The 23,045-nt window shown below is 37.3% G+C and overlaps 1 protein-coding gene across 4 annotated transcripts in view; it reads right to left on the bottom strand.

Annotated features, from left to right (window-relative positions):
- LOC136440403 (protein kinase C alpha type-like) overlaps positions 1-23,045 on the bottom strand; it is an 82,354-nt gene that overhangs the window by 26,240 nt on the left and 33,069 nt on the right. For all 4 annotated transcript variants that reach the window (XM_066436435.1, XM_066436436.1, XM_066436434.1 and 1 more), the window contains exons 5-6: positions 15,084-15,195; positions 900-1,028 (exon numbers count right to left, since the gene is read on the bottom strand). In XM_066436435.1, coding sequence (XP_066292532.1) covers positions 900-1,028; positions 15,084-15,195 — 241 coding nt within the window. The remainder of the gene's footprint in view (positions 1-899; positions 1,029-15,083; positions 15,196-23,045) is intronic.

The raw sequence follows: 23,045 nt of genomic DNA, 5'->3' as shown, positions 1-23,045 counted from the left end.
TCTAGTGGGAATGGCGTAGGTGTATATAAATAGTTGTTTTCCAAAATAAAACCATTTATTTCAAGTGTAAGAAAACTTTACTGCATCATCATGCAACAGACAAGCGGACTTTATTGTCTGCCTCTTGCATCATGTCCTTGGTGCTGAAAGCTAGGTGACTTCTTTCCATGCCATTATTACCGTGCCATTAGTACCGTAGATATAGAAACTTATCGTAGAATAGCAATATAGAATGGTCTTGTATTACATGTATACCTTTTGGTTTACCTAACATTTGTATTTCGACACTGTTGTCAACATGCAATTAGCCTACGGGCATGAATTTGCAATAAACTATTATTTATTATTTGTTACTGTAGCTGATCTTGATATGATTGGCATATTATCATAAGCTTTTGCCTGTCACAATTTCATCATCTTCTATTAGTCTTTCAAAAATAGTATTACAGAGAACAACACACAGTTGATTCCGTATCAACCAAGGTACCAGCCAAACGGGTTTCAAGCTTTCCAACTCGCGGGAGGGCTGGGATGATGCTGTTATCTGCCGTTTAGTATTCTTTTGATGTTATACCAGCCCGCAAAACACACATTTCAATATCAAATGGGACAGAAGTTGAGAAAATATGGTGTCCTGAAACTAAAACTTGTCAGAAAGTCAATTTCAAAGTTTTAAGCATTCGTTAAAAGCTTTTCCTGGCATATACGAAGCATGTGTATCCTAAAGAAGCCCATGTGATACAAGTAGAAGCCTGTGTGGTGCCGTAAAATACCAACCTGACCTAAACACCTGTTACAAACGAACGGTACTAGAGCCTAGGTATGACACAATCCAAATTATCACAAGAAATATTAGCATGCCTATAGTCAGTCATTTAGTAAACTGTTTTAAGTCTCACCTTCAACCGTCAACTTCTCATTCATGACTTTGCACTTGAGCTGAATTCGCCCTCTCCTCTCAGTGAAGTCAGAGCCGCAAAGATTCGGGACCATGTGCTGGCACCGGACATGCACGTTCATATCACATGCTGCAAGAACAGTCATGTAGATGTAGGTAAGGTAAAGTAAACAGAGAATTTCATGTTAAAATGTGGCATTCTAAGGCTCCCTGTGGGGGGAAATTGCTGTCCGATAGGTCAAGGTTGAAGACTGTGGCCACATGTGACCTTGTAGCATCCCTGGTCAATCTGAATTTAATGCTTGTCAAGGGATCTGTTCCCCTGTGTAAGAGGGCCCATAGTTAAGGCATGGGGGTCGCAGCGCCTCTGTAACACTTTAGAAAACGTCCTGGGAAAGTAGAGCCAATCTCTCCTTTCACTGCCTTGTACCTCCCCAACCAAAGTCAGGTACCCATTTTAACACCTGGGTGGAGTACATGTAAGTGTAAGTATGAAGTCCAGATTATCAAATATAAAAAAGTTGAGATAAATTTGTTATGCAAATGAATACATGGATACGAATTAGAATTGGCAGATGTTCAAGTTTGTACCTTACCATTAATTATGTCATTTGTTGCTACAAGATACACAAAAATATTGTGCAGTAGTTGCTGTTACTGCAAAATGCTTTTAAGTTTGTGGAGATTATATTTTGCATTATTGCGGTGGTTTTAAGTTTGTGGTTGAAAGAATGGGGTAGGCGAGCAGAAGACAGAAGTCACATTTTTGCGGTTGTTTTAAGTTTGCGGTGAAGAGGTCACAGTAAAAATCACAAACATTAAACCACTGCAAAATTTTCAAAATCTACAGTACTGTATTTTGCATCAAAGTTTTGATCTTACTTCAGCTAGCAGTTTTCACTGGATGCTGTAAAGTCCTTCACTGATATAATTTATTACAAGTTAGGTGTATCAGACATAACAGGAAAGTTAGATAAAGACAGTCCAAGATTTACGTCCCTTTAGAGATATCACATACAAGTTCAATTTTCTTGTTACTTAGATGGCTTCAATCTGACTTCACCACCTGGGGCACAAGTATGTTACAGCCCATACAATGTAAGTAATAGTCTGATTGCACCAGACAAACTACTGCACTTCTTCTGGCAAATTAAAACAAATGGAAAGGAGGAACCCGGTGTCATGTTCATTTGTTAGGACGCACAAACTTTATTGTGGACGACATACTGTTGACATTATCGATCGGACATACAGTTGCAAAAACAAAAAATTAGCTCCCTTTCAAATAGGATTCTTTACTATGTATCTGCTGATTTTTGACAGTTTTTATTACGTTTACGATGTATTCTCTCATTTGATGGTACATTAAGGGTTTTACGCGGGAAGCTAATGACTTGTGGCTTGGATGGCTGGGGTGTGAACGTCGTGGCATACCGAATGTCCATCTGTTTTTCTCGGGATACTGGCCAAGATCAATGTACGCTTGAATGACATCCATAAAATCGACTTTACATGTCCTTATGTGACCTTAGGCAGAAATGACAAGATGGTAGCTGATGAAATGTTGCTGTAGCCTCACAAGGGTAATTAGATGTTTATATCCATCTTTCAATGCACACAGTGTGATGAAAAGAAATAAAAAACTTCATAAAATTATACCTCTGTGAAATACTTAGACTTTTTGTGAATTCCTTGTTCTTTTCATTATTACGGTGCTCTATCTAATATATGCATTTTCCTGCCATTCTGCAGACCAGCTTTGAACCCAGGCCAAGCCAACCTTCCCATCCTGCCAGCTTGCGGGACAAACTTTGGATCGAAGCAAACCTTTCCTGACAGTCTTTGATTATACAATCTTTTGCCTAGTACACATCCTGTCACATGATACAATCATATTAAAACAACTGCAGACACACAAACACTAATAAAAACACAGGCCAAAAGAAAAAACCTAAAGTAGTCTTTTGATATTCTCTTCTTTGAGAAGTAGACATTCAATCAGTGGATGGTAAAAAGATTGTCAAGTGTCAGAAAAATCTTGAGCTGTGATTCCCTGAAATGCAAATGGTACACCAACATGGCGGTCTACAAACTTTAAGCAAAAATGCTGCATGAAAATGCTCTACACGTATATAGGAAGATATATAGCTCTGGTCTTTCAGGGTTTTAGCTAGCCATGCATCCATGCGTCTTTTGGATGCCCTATACTAGAATAAAAAGAAATTAGACACCCTCCTTATAGCAGTTGGACACCCTGTTTCCCTGATAATTACATGTTAAAGTTGTTTTTTTCGTCTTATAAGACACTGGATGGTCTGTATTAAATCCACATTGACAATGGCCATAGAAGAGTTCTTGAAGAAAGTACATTTCCTATTTCAGCATTCCTTTACCGTATTGCAAAGGAATCTGTTTCAGCCTGCCACACAATATTTATGGAATGACTACCACCTCTATTAGGCACTCAACACCCGGCAAAGACTATTGAATATTGCATGTGGTATATCTACACAGAGAAATTCAATTTCAAGGTGGTGGCCATGGCCACCGGCGTGTGTCTGATTGCACCTGTTCGGAGATGTTGCGGGTGAATGTTACAGCTGAGGTATGCATGGCAACCTGCTTGATTCATGTACATTGTATACAAGTCGCGTTCTTACCCATACACTATAAAAATGTCTACACAACAAGGTTTAAGATATTTAAGGCCTAGAAAAAACTTTGTGTTTCGGGAACCCGACCGACCCTAGCGAAAACTGGCCTTTGGGGGGGGTGACTACTGGCAAGGGGCGTAAGATTTTTGATCTGACATCTGAGTGATGACAAAAATGATTTATTGTATATACTCAGGAGTGAGAGTTATCTCCAATCAGTTTAGCTAACTAAAGAGCTATTCTTGATTGGTCGTTGGGGAAATTCCCTTGGCTTTTTTCAAGAAGTACAATGAACAGTGGACACCGGCTTCACATCCTGCGACCTCTTCTAGTAGCATGCATGTCCCGTGATCCACAACAGCTGGGCTTCGAACTCCCAACCTCTTGGTCCTTTGGCAGAGTTGCTAACCGCTGGACTATGCATGCTACCCTTTAGTATCTAAGTCTTAATCAGTCTGTCAGAGATGATTAATTAGAGTCGTAATTCTCGTACTGATCCGAGCACTTTACTCAAGACATAATGTCTCTTTTATCATCCACGGACCACATTGTGTGGTGATGCATCATTAGCAACGCAAACGTTCATCTGATAAATCATACACAGTTATCTGATGTGGATGGAGCCATAAAAAGTGAAGATGGGATCTTATCTCAGAATAGCACATCTTTCCACAGACTGCTCAACGCGGCATGTTTCGGAACAGGGTACCAATCATATAAGACAATTAGCTTATTTTTGTTAAAACGGCAATTCTGTTTGAGGATTGACTTAACGTTTTTGACTTAAATCTACCAGAAAGACAGTTAAAAGACAGTTAGAGAGACAATTAAAGACCAAGAATATTGAATTTCTACCATTATCTAAAGTCGTCCTCTTGTACCTAGAGAAATTAATCTCATACTTCGTCTAGTAGTCTCGGTACCAACTATTCAGTTCAATTCTTTAATAACATATCAACATTGCAGACATTTTAAAAAAGGTAGCCTGAATAGGTTGAAATCTACACTTTAAAACAGAGTTTGAATACAATGTTATATTATATACATCCCTGACATAAAAAAGGTGTCCATTATTTTATACTGGATTCTACTATTATTTCAAATTTGCTCATCTTATCTCTTTTTTGAGAGAGTCAGAAAAAACAAGTGCTTGATTTGAAGTTGCCTGATTCTAGGATTTACAGCTGCAGACTCCGTACATGATAAAAATATTGATTCTGGCCGGTTGAATATCTACGAACGTGCGACGGCTCATTTACATGCGGGCCTGTTGCCAAAGTCCGACGTCCGAAGTTGTAGATGGATTTTATACTTTTAATTTTCCCAAAATCTATACAGCCTTACTAGAAAGAAATTCAGACCAGTACTTCGAGGTACAAATTGATCATTACTAACGAGATAAACTTAGTGAAACCTGTTTTCTTTTGTTTTTGGAGGGGTATTGATAAACATCCAGGGACATTTCTTGTAAATATTAGCATATTTTGGTTAATGATGACCTGGGTGATACTTTGCAAGCAGCCATTGAGATACAGTTGCTGGTCGGTATCATCTACATAGAAATGCCTTTTCTTCAGGCTGCATAATTACTAGTAGGAGGAAAATATCTGTATCTGTATAGGCGGTATAAATAGCCCTTCGGCGTTGCAGGCACGCGGCACGGCAGCAGCTGATTATATTTCACTGAGCAACCTAACTTTGGCACATCTAGCTGCGAGCATTCTTTTAAGCTATCCAGAAAAGATGCCACGTGTCATTTCGTACATCATGCAAAGTCTAGACATTTTCCTTCTGTCTTCAAGTGACATCCACTGTAGATCATAGTTTTCATTTTAAAGACACTAGCATCTCTGTACGTAGCTCTTCCTTCAGAATCTAGCAGCTTGGTTTTTCACTTTTTCCACCTTTAAGTTATAAAAATTATCTTTTTTTTTTCTTTGTATGTGGATCCCATGATGTTTCAACATATATCAGGCCTCCAGCCAAACCTCCTAGAACATCTTCATGCATGGGCTCCTTCTCAATCAGCGAAAGCATTCTCAACTCCATCAGGCATTCGTACAACCCACAGACCAAAGTTATTTCTTCACAAATGGCCTGTCTGCGAAACAACAGCCTCTTCAAAGACGAGGAGTTTCCTCGGGGGGACGACTGACAGTAATTGATGTCTCGTGAATCAGTGAGCTGCCGCTACGAAAACCTCGGGCAATTCAGTTACCAAGGTTTCTTCAAAAACAAATACAGCGAAGGCTTGACATCATGCAATCAAATAGAGCCTCCTTAATTGTAACAGTATTATTCTCTTTCTCTTCATCAAACTCCGGATATTTTGCTTGAAAGATCAATGATGCGTTTGCATAGATTTATCAGTAGTACTCTCGTTTATGACGTCAAGCTAAGACCTAAGATTGGACAAATTGCCCGTAAACGAGTAGCTTAGCATCCGGCAACACTGTAATCGTCACTACTACTTCATAACATTGCGCAGTCAACAGCGTTCCCTTACACTGAGCTTGGAATGGCTAGAAATGATTGGATTATGCATAATTTAGGCTTAAAGTGTTGTGGTTATGTCCAATAATGCTTCAAGTTAAAAAAAGACCTTTTTGTGTACCACAAAGCTATGCATATTGTCCATTATGACTCAACAACCTTGGCTACTCATTACAGAATATGCTGGGTAATACATACAATACGTTCAATCTAGCAAATACATGGGCAGGGCTTTTAGATGAAATACGCCAAGTCCCTTTGGGCGATAATGTAATGTCCGGTACGCAGGCATATATCGCAGCATACAAATCTGCAGCCCGGGCTGTTACCGCAAGTAAGTCATTACCAAGGCTATTTTGCAGCAAACCATTTGCGAGGAAGCCAACAGTGACAATTCATCATGTGTTTCAGCTTTTTTTTAAATGCTGAATTTGCATGGTGCAGTTGTTTTGGTTGGTCTGGTCATGATTCTGTATGGCCGGGTGCCATGCAAACATTTAGAAAGTGAAGCTTAAGAATGGTAAAAGGTTAGACTGAAACAGGGTTAGAATTCTTTGTTACAGTTTTTTTGTTTCCATTTGCTTTCCATTGAAGAAATGGATGTGTCATCTATCATGCTTTTTAGCCTAACAATGCATAATCTACCCTTAACTATAAAGTGTACAAGAAAAAAAACAGATACCTGAGCAGTTTTGATGTTTTTCAGAATATATTTTTTCCTAAATGTATAATACCTCACATTGACATCAAGAATTATCTACTTTATTTCATACTTATCATAGACTACTAAATGCTTTTGTAAGGTACAAACAGACATAATTAACAATAAACTAAACTATCTTTCCGTATACCGCATATTATATAGAGGAAGGCCAACTCAGCAAAGGGAAACATATTTGTAGTGTCTATCTGATAAAAGTTATAAAAGTGGCAATTTTTCAGTGACAGGGAAGTGAAACCTGTCCTTGGTGCTGAATGCTTGAGTATTGTTGCATGTCATCCTTCCATTCTCCTTTCCAAAATCACATAATCGTGTCTCACAGACAAACTCAGCAGTATTCACTACTGGCAATTCGAACAGATTCCTATATCTGTTCTAATTATAGCAATCATTGAATACACATTTTGTGTACAGATGCATCATAATAGACCTATTATAAATTGATCAGCCATGTTTGTACGATACACCCTCAGGCTGCATTAGAGTGATTTCGACTTCAATACTGTGATTCCCTTGCAACAAATCCACTAAATGTACAAGTGTACAGTACCAGCATCAAATGCTACAGTACTACCGGTATTCAACATGCATACACATACAAGCCTTTCCTAGACACTAATTAATCATTGGTCCAAAGATAAATGTATCTGCCTTATGTCTTCTTGCATTGATGTTTGGATATTTCGGACTTCACAGATAAAAGGAAAAGTCACTGAAGAGCTTTTATTCCGCTGGTTGTGACAGAGAGGAAAGATGCTATCTACAGTATTTACAGGTTCATTTTACTGGGGAAATTCCCCTAGCTCTTTTCAACAAGCTCACTGAAGAGCTATTCTTCTACTGGCCGTGACAGATAAGACAGACAGTTCCATTGTACAGGAAAATTCCCCTAGCTCTTTAGACAAGCACAATGAACGGCGGACCTGGCTTAACATCCTGTCCTAAGGACTGCGGCCCTTTCCAGTAGCGTGCATGTCGGGTTAGCGGCAAAGCCGGGATTCAAACTCACGGCTTATTGGTCCAGAGGCAGGGTCACTAACCACTGGAGAATGCACACTTGATACACCAATCTGTTGATTTTAATCCAACTATCATGATAAAAAAAGATATACTAGAAAGATGAGCATTCAACAAAATTCACTAGTAGACAGATAAGGGGTGGATACCGGTTCGGCTTAATAAGGTCCAAGTCCAAGTTTAGGTCCAGAGATTTAGGTTCAGGTCCGGACCTGAACCTGGACCTGATCCTGTCCAGTTGATGTTTTGTTTTATTAGAACAATATTAAGGATAGAGAATTAATGCTGACACGCACAACTATAAAAGTTTCTTGGTGAGAAGACTTTCAAAATAAACCAGTGTTTGATATTTGAATGTTCCACTTATTTTGAAAGCCTTTTTGTCAAAGGGGAGACTCGAAAACAATTTTTATCAAACAAAATAGAAACAATATTTGTACTTTCCTCAGGTTTTTTTGGACTCAGATTTTTGGCTTTCATGTTTTTTGGACTCGGTTCTTGGATGTTATAAAGGTCCAAATCAGGTCCAGCGAACCGGCATCCACCCCTAAGACAGATGTAGTTGGACATCAGAAAGTAGTCCCATCACAGTACTGATGATCAATGCTGTAAGATGTCACAAGAGGCTGAATTCCAGTACTTGGCACTGGTGAGCATTCTGGAGAGAAACAAAATTACCAATAGTCAATAATCGGAAAACAATAAAGATAACAGTTAACCACGATGAAATGCATATACACATGTAATGAAAAGTTGGTGTAATATTTTTTATCAAATCTTCTTTCAATGTCAGATCATCTTGAATAGAATACTGCAATAAAGACTTTCCTCATTTTGTTTATAAAAAATTGTTATTGGGTCATTTCTTTCTTGGTTTTGGGACATTTCCTTTTAAAGGAATTCCAAAAAAATATTTCTGGAATAAAGATTTTGATTTCAATGAAAGGGGTCATTTTCTAAAAAAAAAATTTTCATGTGAAATATAAAAAATTTTCAACATTGATATCATTTTTTTTAGAAGATTCTATTTTTCTTGCATGATAATGATTGTCTTAGATCTAGTCCAAGAACTAGTCCTTCCTTGATAAAATAATACCTTTTTTAGGGAGGAAATAATCCTTAAGATTGAAAGTCATTGACCTTAGATAAAAATATATTTTTGACGAAACAATTACAATTTTAGAAGATGAAGAATTTCCCTCTAATCGTTTAATGAAGTAGAATTTTTCTCACAAAAGAAATGTCTTCTAGTATTGAAGTAGTAATCCGTATAATTTCATTTTCATGTAATGAAGTTACCCTCTTTTGTAAAAAGTGTGGTCCCAAGGTATTACAAAGGTCACCCCTTGATTCATAATTCATTTCAGGGACTTGCAATGACATTTGGGTTAGCTAGTCATAAAAAAACGACCTTACCCTAATCACAAAAGCTATCGCGCTTAAAGATGTCAAAATGACTCTAAAACAGTTGATATAATTATCAGAGAACTAGGAATAGTCTGGGGATAGTACCGGTAGATACTGTATGGTCTGCGCTGAGCACTATCATAACTGATAAGTAATTAGATAATTATTCATAACGTCTATTGGGGAAACTCTCATACCTCCGCAAATCCTTCTTTGTTGCCGCTATCCAGGCTTTTATGTCTTTTACTAGATAGATTGATGAGTTTGACATTTGTTTAATTGGCTGTGGCTATAATTGCATGGTTACAAAGAAACAGGATAAAAATAGAAATAAAAGTTTTATGATCCCCACTGTTGTAAGCAAATCAGCGCCAACAAAACCCGAAATGTCAGCATACACACAAACCGGTTTATTGGCAATCGCTCCCTGTCTTACAAAACGCAACAATTTTGCTTTTATTATTATGTAAATTAGCAAATATAAGGACAAAATGACTGTAAATTCATTTCTTCTCCTGGGACCTCTTTTGCAGTGGAAGTAAAATGATAAATTTTTGTGGTGTTTTAAGTTTGTGATTAACAGAATTCTGTAGTACAGTTTACTGTAGTTACAGTAGTAATACATTGAAGACAGTGTCATGAGAGAGGTTACCGTGAAAAATGTGGAAATATATCTACTGCAAACATTTCCAGATTGACACTAACTAAAAATTTCAGCATGCACTCACCCCCACTATTTTTTGCGTTTCGGCGCATGCGCGCCGAAACGCATTCTCCTGGCTTTTACCTTCAAGCAAGGAGGCTTCAAGCAAGGACCAGGGACCAGGGAAGCTTGGTTCAACACTGTGTCGCAGATTTGCATGTGACACAGGACGGCGCAGATTTGCATGTGACACAGGACGGCGACCGCATGTAACTGCTACAACTGTTCGGAAATATCATTGCATTGTGGTTTCGGACTTTGATATCCTGAAAAATGACCATATTACATCTATTCCACAAGATTGCAGAAGAAAAAAAATGATTTCGTCAAGAAAACGACCAAAAATCGGCATAAATGATACCATATAGTAAGGTTATAGCATTACGTCCAGTATGAATAGTTACGTACCGCAGCTTGGCCGATCTGGCAACGCGAAGCGCTTCGGACCCAGAAGATCCGGGTTCGTCTCCGTGCATGGATTTCTTTTTCTTTTTAGATATTGAATATCAAAAATATATATTGATATTATATTAATCTATCAATATCATATTTATGAATATCATTTTTTTTCATTAATAAATAAAGAAATATTTTATATTTGTTATTTTTAAATATTCATTTAATATATACAAGGCCTTTGTCTTATGAACAGGACTTCATAGATTCCAAACCCGGCATTCGAATTTTTCTGTTCATTGTAATGGAAAATACCGTGCAGCGGCTCCTATGCGCGGTAAGATGATTCTTGCAAAACACTCGCCACTAAACTTCTATCCCCGATGTAAACAGAGGCTCTTGATGTTGTTTGCAAAACAGCGATTCTTTGTTACAGTAGCAAATGCTCCATTGTTCAGTATCGACTTCATTCAGACAACACGGACGTGGAAAGTGGCGCCCCTCGGCACAAAACTATGGGAATTTTCATGAATTTTAGCAAAATTACCCAGGAAAATAAGGAAGAAATGTTGTAAATGCGGAAACCAGAATAATACGGATGAGGTAGCTGTTGATTTGTTTGACATTTGGTAGTCATTTTAGATAGAACCTTAGCTGTTATGAACTTCTATTTCACTTAATTACCATAGTGCTGATGATTCAATGGTGCTTTTTCAAATTTTATGTTTTATTGCGTGCCATGTACATAATTACATTGATAGCTTTTATAATGAGCCTATTATACATTTTACAAATAAGTACAAGTTGTAGGCCAAGACCAGCTTTTTCAAAAGCACTTAAGTTAAGTGACGTAACTTCAAAATTGCTTTCCCCAATCTGCCTTTCTCTATTAAAACAGTACTCATTTCCCAAAATGACAATTTTTCTTATAGACTGAACAGCCCTTGAGTGACTTCCTCTGGCAGATTTTACTTCAAGTAAAGGGAAAAGACAATTCACACTTATAAACGTAGCCGAAACGCCAGCTTTTTTTAAAAGCTCTTGTTTATTGTCTGTTGTTCCCCATATTGCAACATGTAGCAATTTTGCTTTCCTAATGATTATAGATTCAGCAAAATTAATATGGATAGATGATGCCGCCTTCATTTATGAATCCTGTATTAGTACTCTGAGATTACCATCTCATTTGATTTATTAGCAACCAGTTGCGATTATTATGTTCTAAAGAAGAAGTATTTCAAGGCAAGCGTAACAAGTAACCGGGGGTTAATCATGGGTAGATATGCAGGGTGTATGAAGTGGGGTTAATGTTCTAGATGAACCGTCTGTATTACCATGCTAAGCTTCCCTCGGAGAGCAGAACATGACAAGACTTTAATTACCGACATGCTAGAAGTCGGGATCTTATCAAAGATTGATATCCCCGGGGAGGCTTCACTAACTCTCAGGGGACAGTACACTATATACTGCATCTTGGAGTGCGTAAATGAGGCCATGTCAATTGGGTATCATGGATCAGATCTTGTGAAGGAGATCTGTTATTTCTTGTTAGGTATGAATTGTTCAGTATATCAAAGTCAATTGTGTAATTCATCACTATCTAGATACTACAGGCAATAGGTACAAACAGTCTCTGCAATTGTTGCCTTAAATAGAGATTAGCCCTCTAATTTCTTCAGTCAGTGACATTCTACACGAAAGCAGTCTCCTGCACTGTGTTTGTGTTTCAGTACTGCTGGTGATGATATTCTATTTTTTCCTAAAACAAATGTACTCATAAACTTCTCCCTCAACACTATCTATAAAACCTGCCTACCCTACTTTCAGAGAAATACTTGTTATCAATTTTTATGACCAAACAGGTAGTTAACATTCATTCAATTTGCTGCTTGCTTACTAGGCAGTTTTTGAGGATCCATTACTATTAGGATCTACTTCATTTTCATATTTACAAAACTGTAGCATATTTTAGATTGTTCACAATTTTATTATCATTGTGCAGGTAGATTTTCATGTCTGATTGTCCATATATGTACACCAACTCCTTTTGTTTCCCCTTGATTGCTTTACGTTGTTCATCCTATATTCTCTTGTTTTTAATTGATTTAATAACAATCTTAATACATCTAAATTTTGTATTAATTTGTTTATGAGGAGAGGGCTTCTGATAACCATTTTGCCCAATCCCCAATAAACTAATGTAATGTAATAATAAAATAGATACGACAAAAAGAAAAAGTCTTGTTTTTAACCACAGCAAAAAGAACCAAATTTAAAGGAACAAAGATGATAATGTCAGGTGCAAACTGAGATCACCTGTTTGTACCTCATCCTCCTTAGCTGAGATCACCTGCTGGCCCCTTATTGCGTTCTGCACCACAACAACAGATGCAGTCGCGATAACCACCTGTGCCAGACGCCAATTTTTCAAAGACTGTGACGAAGGTTGATCCGAGATGAGCGGAGCACGGATGCACTTGACGGGATAATCCTGTTCAGCGATCAGTGAAGAATTTGAACGGCAGGCTGGCTACATAGTAATACACAATACATTGACCTTATGGCTTCAATGTAACACCAAAACTAAGTGAAGAATATCATATTACTCCAACCTATTACACTGAACAATGGATTACACAAAAACTATGTGCATTGCCAAGTATTGTGAAGTATTTTGAATGAATGCAAATGACAGCTGCCTGCTTGGACTTGGTTTATTTACCTTTCTAATGAGCATTAAGTCGGTGGCAATAAACAAGGCAAACTTGTGCGTAATAAGATCAGTACAAAATTGTCTGAAGTTAAGGCACTCTAATAGTTAGGGCGCCTCCCTGCTATAATTGCAAGATATAATGTTGAATTTGCTTTGTTTGCTACTCAAAAGAATGTTCGTTGCAAGCCGTGGTGCCATTTTTAAAACCGGCAGCCATGTTTACAATGACCATCAGAGGAAATGATTTGATTACCTGGCGGCAGTAATCAAGAGCTGGGAGTTTGATTTGCATGATTAATATATTCAAATATAACATCAAAAGGGTATACTTTGTACAAAAAAGACTAATAGTTGATATTACCGTTGAAGGTAATATCAGGAAATGTCGTACTTTGGTGTCATTGGTGTCTTTTATTTGATTCCGTAACAGTCTAGGAGGTAGGTGTTGGCATGGTTACGTAACACAACAAATGCCTTTCTATGGCATTTTCAACAGGTACACATTTAGTCAAGTCTTGTACAGTATTAGCCTCGGCTATAATGTCCTTGGCTTTTTAGCCATTTCTTTATGGTGTTACAAATTTAGGTGAATGAGATACTGCAACCCCCCTTTTCAGAGTGGTACAGTTTAAAGACAACTCATTACAGTTGCTATTCACTCCATGACATATGATATCATAATAAACCCACACTGACAATGGTTTATCAATAAGTAAAAACCTTAACTAAATGCCGAAGTTGAAGTTGAATTGCAAGATGATACATACCTCTTGTCACTAGTAAACGTAGCTGCTGTGTCCTCTTCAAACTGGTGCAAAATACTCCGACGGCACAAAATTTCTTGGAAAATAAAAGATTGGCTTCTTGGAAAGCAGCAAGCAAACAAACAAAATACAAAAATACTTGCCACGGATTGGAATTTTTGGGCATTTGGAAGATTTCTCAGTGCGCAATTGGTGACTGAATGCTCAAAGTATATATATAATTAAGTTATTACACATAGGTGCTTAACAGTGTAGTGAATGTCACTAGCATGACGATTTCAGCATTTATTTCATTTCCACTTTTTGGGCAATAAAACTGCTTTACCTTCCTTAATAAACAAATCTGACTTTGCAGCATATTTCTCAGTGTGTTTCCTACTGCTGTGCACTGCCTGATAAGTGCTTAATACAATGTACATATGAGTTCCTCAGGGTATCATACTCAAGATTTACACATGTATGCATCAGGTAAGGGCCTGGTCACATTTGTTGTACAATATAATTACGACATGAAGATGTCATAGATTCTTTTTGACAGTCGGTTTTGTCATAGCCTTCTTGAAAGCCAGATGCAAAAAAAAGCCCAACAAATATGACAGGCCTTTTATAGTATGCATGCCAGCCAGAAATACTTTGAAATTGTTACAAGACCCTGCTGACTACAATACTAACACTTAACAGACTAATCAAAGTTCATAGCAAATAGAATTTGAAAGTTGAAGTTATATATTATGCATTTTATGTACTCAGCTCAAGTAGCAAAATTATGCAAATGAAAATTACTGGACTTCATATACATGTAATCTAGTAAGCTTTTTGTACATCAAAGAAAATACTATACGCCAGAGGGGATTGCAATTGTGGATAAGGTCAAAGTTTGAGGGCCCTCAGAGGTACATGTAAACAAAGATCCATGTGGAAACATTGCAACCTTTTTTTGTTACAATGAATTGTTTAAAAGCGAGGGACCTTAAACTTTGACCTAAAAATCTACCACCACAATGTGTCAACAATGCTTTAAAAAATAGGCACTTGAAACAAGTTCAAAACTCTTTGTATGGAACCAGGTCAGGTGTTTCAGTGACCGTCTGTCACCTTCCTCAGGGCAATTCTGGAACCAGTCAGAATTGCCCAGAGTAAGGTGACAGGCGGTCACCGAAACGTCAGTGGAATAAAACACTTCGTTGTGTACGGAACAATTTAATTATCCAGTGACTAATATCAGCCTAATGAAACTATTCACGCATGTGCACTTGAAACTATGAGGTGGCTTATTACAAGATGACATAATTGAAGAAGTGTAAGATGTAAACTTACAGTCACATTTCATGCCCTGGTGGAGCAGCCCATACAGCAGAGACCCACAGTGGTCACAGAAAGTGGGACTACCATAGGTGTGAACTTTGAACTTGTGCTTGCTGCGAGGGTCCTGTCATTGCAGAGAGAGGGAAAAAACGGTGAACACTCCGAAGAAGACAGCTGAATCAGTTCTCTACTTTCATTTCAACGCAAAGGAAAATTACATAATCCAGAGGGAAACATGATACTTACATGTAGCATAACCCTTTTTAAAACCATATGAATTACCTTCATTAGCTCTGTGAAAATGGAGGTATTGTTTTTCATCTGTCTGTTTGTTTGTGTTGGTGTGTGTCCTAGTTGGCCCGGGTTCAAATTTGTTCCCCCAGGCTGAGATAGCCCGGTCCAAATTTGTGTCCACGGGTATGTAGGACATGACAGTTGCTGTTGATGAAGTCAGGAACTAGAGGATGCCATGTGAGAGTGGACCATGTTATGTGTGATGATGAAATGGACATGGTTGTGTTATATTTTGTTGAGTAATTTACGAAAACTCCTGGTTTCTTGATAATTTAGATAAATCTTCTGTAAAAAATTTGACTGGAGGGGTCTCAGTCTTAGATCAGATCTAGAGGAGAAAACTGGAGCTAGAATACTAGTAGAATTAGGATTCCAGGCTACTCCTTAGTAACTCATCAGCACCCATCTTGGTTTGGGTGTGGTCTGTAGCAAACAAGCAGGAAGATTCTAAATGTGTATGTGACAGGGGCTTGACAGTCTTCTCACAATGTAGGTAAGCAATGGACAGTGTCACATATTTGTATCCCCTACAATAAACCCAAATCAAAGAGTGTTTATTAGTAATTCAGTCTCCTATAGAACTATACAAGGAGTAGAAATTGCTAGAAATTATTCTCATAGTCATGCAATTGTCAAGCAATAAGGTTATTACTATCATTTGAGCCACAATCATAAATTATCATCATAACTAGTAAGTTCTGTTTAATTTGTATCATTAGTGTTATTCAGAGCTGCTAATTAAAAGTAATTCCTATCAAATCAAGTTCTATTAAAGGAGAGCTTAGAGAGAGCAAATGCGTTCATTATGTCCAGTACATTTACATCATAACCTAATTGATAAGGTTTATGATACCACAATACCAATTGAAACATCTAACCAAGCAAGTCAGTATCATTATATATTGATACATGTACTGTAAGAATATTATAGTTACCCTGTGCTATACAGTAAAGATCTGTTTAAGTATCAAATTTTAAAGAAAACTTCACTTTCATCATATTGCTTATAATACTATATAATATATAACTGCTTGAAAATATTTTATCTCCATGCAGATTTGGCAAATTTAAGATGAATCATTTATGATACAATCCCTCGTGCAGCTGTCATCAAACTTGAATAAGAGAATTTAATCATAACTTACCCGAGTTTTTGACTGTGTTGCTCCAGTCTTTTCCAAGGAACGAATTTTCAGTTCATTTGTTTATCATTCATTTGCACGGTATTGAAAATTTAGAAAAAAATATATGTCGTGCAAAGGAGGAATCTATAAAAAGTGTAACTGTTACATTAATTTTGATTACACAGCATGACAGCATGCATTAGATGATTATAGAATTGAAAAAACACAAATGAAATAAACAAGAAAACTATCCAAAGATTAATATGATCACAATCATAATTATATTAAGTTAATCATCAGTTGTTGTTGTAAGAAATTTACAGATTTTTAGGAGAAAATGAAAATGAAACAGTAAACTCCAATAGGTCAGATAGAAGAATAGTCATTATTTTTTTCTGGGTTTCTCTTCTATACCGTTTTCAAATAATACCATAAGAAGGGTGGATCATTTTCTAATGTTTAAATGAAGCTGATCAGTCTGAACATCCCATGCATCTAACTGGTCAATCTAAAGATCTTGTATCTTTACTTCAGTTAACAGCGCATGATGATGACACAACATTTAAAGTTTCTGCGTTGATTATGATGTACACGTACCTTACAAGGTATGAACCCAAAACACCTGTTTTAGACTGCAGCTAGAGTTTGTTTGTTTGTATTACCCAGTAAACTGACGACATGGCATAACAGTGACCAGTATACAAGCTGCATATCCAAAAAGATTTACTTGATCCACTCACACGTACCGGGATGGACCCCTACCATCGATAAGTGTGGTGGATTCTTAACCGTGCTTGAGGTATGGCTCTCTCCAAACACGGGACCTCCAGTCAACGTCCTATCCGAGGGATTCATTTACACCAAAGAGTGAGGAAATTGGTGTGAAGTGCCTTTCCCACTAAGGGCACAACATTGGGACCTGTTTGGGATTCCCAGGTCAACAACCTTAACCATATGTTCTTTGATTAACAGTTTACTACGCCATTTATAAATACTCACTTAAATCACCCAAGGCCACGCATTACAACTAAATATAGCCATCACTGATGAGGCCAAAGATTTGGACACGGACAGTGATTTTACTAGATTGGCTTAGATCTTATTTCTTGCCATGTACAAAATGTGAAATAGAGCTTCAAGGAAGTGGCTTGTACAATCATAAAGATAGATAAAAAAACATACCATGATTGAACATTAGCTTTCTGAAGAAGGTCATTAGTGACCTCCAATATCATTTTAATGTGTTCGCAGCTACATTGTATAACTCAAGCCTTTGATGGATTTGTTTGAAATTTGGCATGTTGGTCAGTTCTTGAGGTCCCAATTTATGATGGATGGCCAGTTTGCGTAATGTAGCTGCAGTATTTTCAGGTTCTTGAAAGTTACTAAGTGTGGTCCATTGAAATATCTGTTGGTCACCTATATATGGTATCCTGAACAACACAAGTACCCAGAGCTAAGCATAATTAGCTACTCTCAAAGCAGAGGTTGCATTGGTTACTATATGGTGTTGATTTAAGCTTACTACCTGGACATAAATGGAAGCAGGAAATTGTCAATTCAAAAGAGGGTACCAAATATACATCTTATCACTATTAGCCCACAGATTACACATCGTGATTACATGAGGGTAGTTGGACTCTTAAGTCTCTTTTAAGTCTCTTCTAATCAAGAGACATCCTGTGGCACCTAATATTTGTTATAATGTGAGTTGTGCTGTTGTACACCAGTTTTGACCTGTTGTACACCTGTTCTTGACCTATTGAACACCTGTTCTTGACCTGTTGAACACCTGTTGTCTGCCTGTTGCTGTCCTGACCTTCAACTTCATTGTTATATGCATATGTGGACACCTACTATTAGTAAGAGGTCATTCTACAATAATCATGTTACATAGCTTTACAAAAGAAAATTGAGGGCATTCTTAGGACAGCTGTGAATGTGTCATACAGAATTTATGCATAATCTTTTATAACAGAAAAGATTGTTGTAGATCTTTGTCAACTGTCAATTCTGTCAAAGCCTCGCTGAAAAAACCTGACTACAAATGTGCCTTAATTTACTTTAAAATTACATTTTTGGGTAGTTCCCATTTGTCCAAATCAATCATGGCCAGTATCAGCCAACGGGCATGCTTTCTCTTCATCAAACTTAATTGATTTGACCCAACAGAATTATAAAGCTTGTGGAAAAGATTTCCTGTTATTTTCATTTTAACACAATGCCTTCAGGTACTTAATGATAAGATCTATTGTCTGTTGTTTCCGGGTAACTGATACAACTAATTCATGGGTTGTACCTACATGGGGATCAGTTACAGTATATCATTATAACTTACAGTAACAGTTGTACATGGAACAGATGTTACAGTGTACTGTAAATGCATTTAATTACCGTAGGGAGAAAATGGCGTGTTTGCAGTGGTTTTAAGATTGCAATTGAGACAAAGTTAGACAAGGGGGTAGGAGGGCAAAAGATTTCGCGGTGGTTTTAAGTTTGCGGCAAAGAGCCAACTATGAAAATCGTCAACATAAAACTGCAGTGAACATTTCTGCATTTACAGTAACTGCCTGTAGCTTCATCAAATAAAAAGCATATCAAACTGCTTTAGGGTAGGGAGCACTAAAATATTGATAAGCACACTTGATCATCTCACACAATCATGCTTTTACTATTTGGTCTCCACTCGCATACACTAAATGTATTGTTGATGGCATTACCAAAACCCTCTTGGCACTAGTACTGATGCTGTAGAGTGACCATTGAGCGACCAAAAATTCATTTAGCATAATTTGATAGAAATCATTTTCAATGGTGAAGAAGTGTATTTTGCATGTTTTGCAGGGTTTTTTTTTAATCATACTTTAAAGGCACCCAGAGCATTTTATGAGGCTTGAAAACTGGAAATATTCTGGTTGCTGTAATCTCTGTGAAATTAACATTTAATGCCACTGTTTACCACATTCGCGTGCAGATTTCTTACCAGAAGTGCTTAAAAGCGGCACAAAAATAAGATACATGGTGATCTTTTAGTTTCACGCGCCTAGTGTAAATGAATCGATACCATAGCCCCGCCCACCTCCGTCAAAACGTAGAGATGCAAAATTAAAACATACAAATGCAAATATTTGACGGACATGCAGTCACTCTCTCATTGGTCGAACCGCTTATTGGATGGACAGTCAGGATCAGTCTATTAGGGCTTGGATTTTCTGTCAGTTCTCACCACACAACGACATCGTTTCTTTGCTCCTTTAATGTCAATATGTAATGGTAAAGTGTTATTGAAACTTATTATGTGTAGGAATGACTAGAAATTTGATTTTTTAAATTCAAGTTTCAAGCCTCATAAATGCTCTGGATGCCTTTAACATCATAGGTGATATTCAATTTATAAAGTTTCAAAAAATTTGGTCATTCAATGGTCGACTTTGCTTTCTTTCTTTCTTTCTAAAGCAAAAAAAAACCAACTCAGGTCTAATACTTGATCACCATATGTCTACCTAGTATTCTAGTGCCCATTTACTCATAAAAACTCAGTGCACTACATTAAGTGCCACCTGTATGCTGTTATATAGAGCATTTTCACTCACATTCCGGTCATCAATGAAGCAGGGAGGTGCACGCGTGATGACTGCTATGTTGGTGTCCCTATTTGCATTTCAATGGATTGTAGCTTAAGCATACATGCACAGCATTTTATATCATATCATATATATCAAGTATTCTTCTGGTATTCTGTACTTATTGGACTGGAGATATTTGAGAGTGGTTCCTTGAGAGGAATCATCAGAATATCTTTAAATGTTCTCAAACACTTCATAGATTGATAAAACATGATTTGAACACTGAAATGCAAATAGGGACACCAATAGGGCGATAACAGTCACGTGAATACACTTGATAAAGTATTTCACCATAATCAATAAATAATATTTTTGCTTTGTGTGAGAAAAGCTGCTAAAGTGCTACCTACAGCTGTACACAGGTGCTGTTTGGCATGCACCAGCTGTTTGAGTTATGTATCAACTCACACCTTCTGTTCTGGCTGCCATTGAGGTCCACATGCGATCGGTGCAGACGTTAACCTACCCAGCAGAGCTAGAGAGTTTTCCCATGATACCGTCCCTGGTTGAAGAGTGTTGTATCTCCCACAAAAAAACTGCCTTATTTGTACCTATGGTCAAAAGGGGTAATGTTAATAGCCTGGGCTCTACAATCATTAATTTTGGTGCCTAAAAACCAATTGTAATGGTCACCGAAGTCACTTGAAGACGGAAGAAAAATGTCCTTACTTTTATTAGCAATTGATGTGCAACAAAACTAATCAGTGGACAAATAACAAAAAAATCTAATTCTTTATTTCTTTACTGAAGTTGCAACAAAACAATACATTACAGAGCACCGGGCAGCAAAAGATGTAATATTGTTACAGTATGGTATGTAATGCTAGCTCAGAATAGAAAAGAAACTGAGTCATGATTACCAACTCTAGTGCCATTCTCTACATTATATTATCAACCCATGGCCAAGATTAAGGCATTCAAAAATCTCCAATAACAGTAGAACTCAATTGGCCACCAAGTACATGTATATAGTGCTATAGCTAGAGGTACCCTAGCATGCCTTGAGTGAGGTGTGCAAATGTTGGGTGAGGCAAGTCATTTGATATACTTAATAATCATAGTAATATTGATGATGGGTCAATTAAATACATTGTACAACCACCCTCCAGAGGTGTTGCCAAAAATAATCAAAACATATGTAGATAGATTGATTAGCCTAAAAGAATGTTATCTATAGTATGTACCATTGGATGCCATATTTTGTACCTTGTACAATTGTTGTGCAATAAAGTTATAATCATTATAATTCAAGAAGAAAAGAAAACCCAAAAAAGCTATTATCTGCCATATACTTTAATTTTTGAACAAAGTAGTGTATAAAGAGATAAATATAATAAAAGACCCTGAAATATCTAGATCTACGGGCAAAATCTACATTATCAACATCATGATCACATACGACCTTCCTTTAACAGATTCACAGGTAGATGAACGTTCAGAAGCCTTGGGACTATCATCCGCTATTCAGGTCCTGAAGCCAACATGAATAGACTCTGCGCCAATAAAAGCATATTTTGACAAGACACCATCCATCTAATCCCTTACACTGACTGCATAGATTTTATCTCAACACTTTAAGCCATTGGGTGCCATAGGCAGCCACATCTATAAAGTGCGGGCTACTGTTAAAGGTACAGTGAAATAGTGACAGGCCTGGACGGATATGAAATACCTCATACTTCCAGCTCAAAACGTTAGATCCGTCATCGCCATGTAACTGTCTCCGTGAATTATATCGTGGGCCATGCAATTCTGCCGCGAGCATTTTTACAGAATGCGAATGCGGAGTAGAAGGTTTCAAGTATGGTATCGACAACGTAGAACGTTGCTGTCATTTCAAAAGTTTTTGTTATGGACATATACATAGCCACCTGGATCTAAAATGTTTTACAATTTAACTATAACTAGAAACTAAGGCAACATGTATCGCCCAGCCCATGTTGAACCTTCTCAATTGCACATAACTTCAGTAGGACACAACAATAACAACACAAGGATGGGAGCCAGGGAGTAGTGAAGTTGTGCCTGTCTGCACCTGCCAGAGTACTTAAGTCTAGTAGTGCCCCTAATTAAATTGACTTATATTTCAACCAATCAGGTTGAGCTTGATAAACCGTGTGTATGCTACAACGCGCTCTCTCATTGGCTGACCGAATTAGTGCACCTGGCCAAATGAAACAGAATAAAGATGTGACCTAAAGGTCAGTGACCCCATATGAGGAAAATAGCCGATTTTCTCCCCAAAATACCCTCTAAAATCGTATCTTGAATAGGATTCTTTGAATAATTTTGTTCAATCCCGGTTTTACGTGAACTAACGTTACATGTGGCTCAAAAAATTCATGGATGAAATAAAATTATGGACTTTTTAAACAATCTATGATAATATTATAATGGTATTGCTACTGTATTGTCTTTGTCCTTTTATCTTTAAAATGTAGCCAGAAATACAATAAATAATCATCATTACTCCTTACACTGCAAACATAGTCTGTATGTCCTAAACGCCCAGGGTGCAAATTATTACAACCACTTCAAAATTTAAGTATCACAAACTTAAACAAATTTACAGTAACGAAATGCTCTGTCAATAACGTGCACATGCTGACTTACACGTACGCATGTCCACCTTTAGCTTAACACATCACTCAAGCTACATAACCCTACATACAACATGATGCACACATTCTCTGTACAATATACAAATTTTAAACACCTACAAGCCAGCTCCGCTATCCTAATTACAATTGACTATAGGAGTTCTTCCTGTCGCTAAGTAAGAATAAACCAAATATGGATTTTGTAATATTATGCTGGACAGTTAGCTTTGTTATTCACTGCATTGTGTTCACCTGAACTCTAGTTGACTTACGTACATGTAAGCGTATCCACTGAGATGAAAACTATGCGGAAATACCTGAGGTCTTAAG

This window comes from Branchiostoma lanceolatum, chromosome 8, assembly GCF_035083965.1.
Source record: "Branchiostoma lanceolatum isolate klBraLanc5 chromosome 8, klBraLanc5.hap2, whole genome shotgun sequence".
NCBI lineage: Eukaryota > Metazoa > Chordata > Leptocardii > Amphioxiformes > Branchiostomatidae > Branchiostoma > Branchiostoma lanceolatum.
The sequence above is the reverse complement of the archived record's forward strand: the minus strand, read 5'-3'. Positions and strand labels throughout refer to the sequence as shown.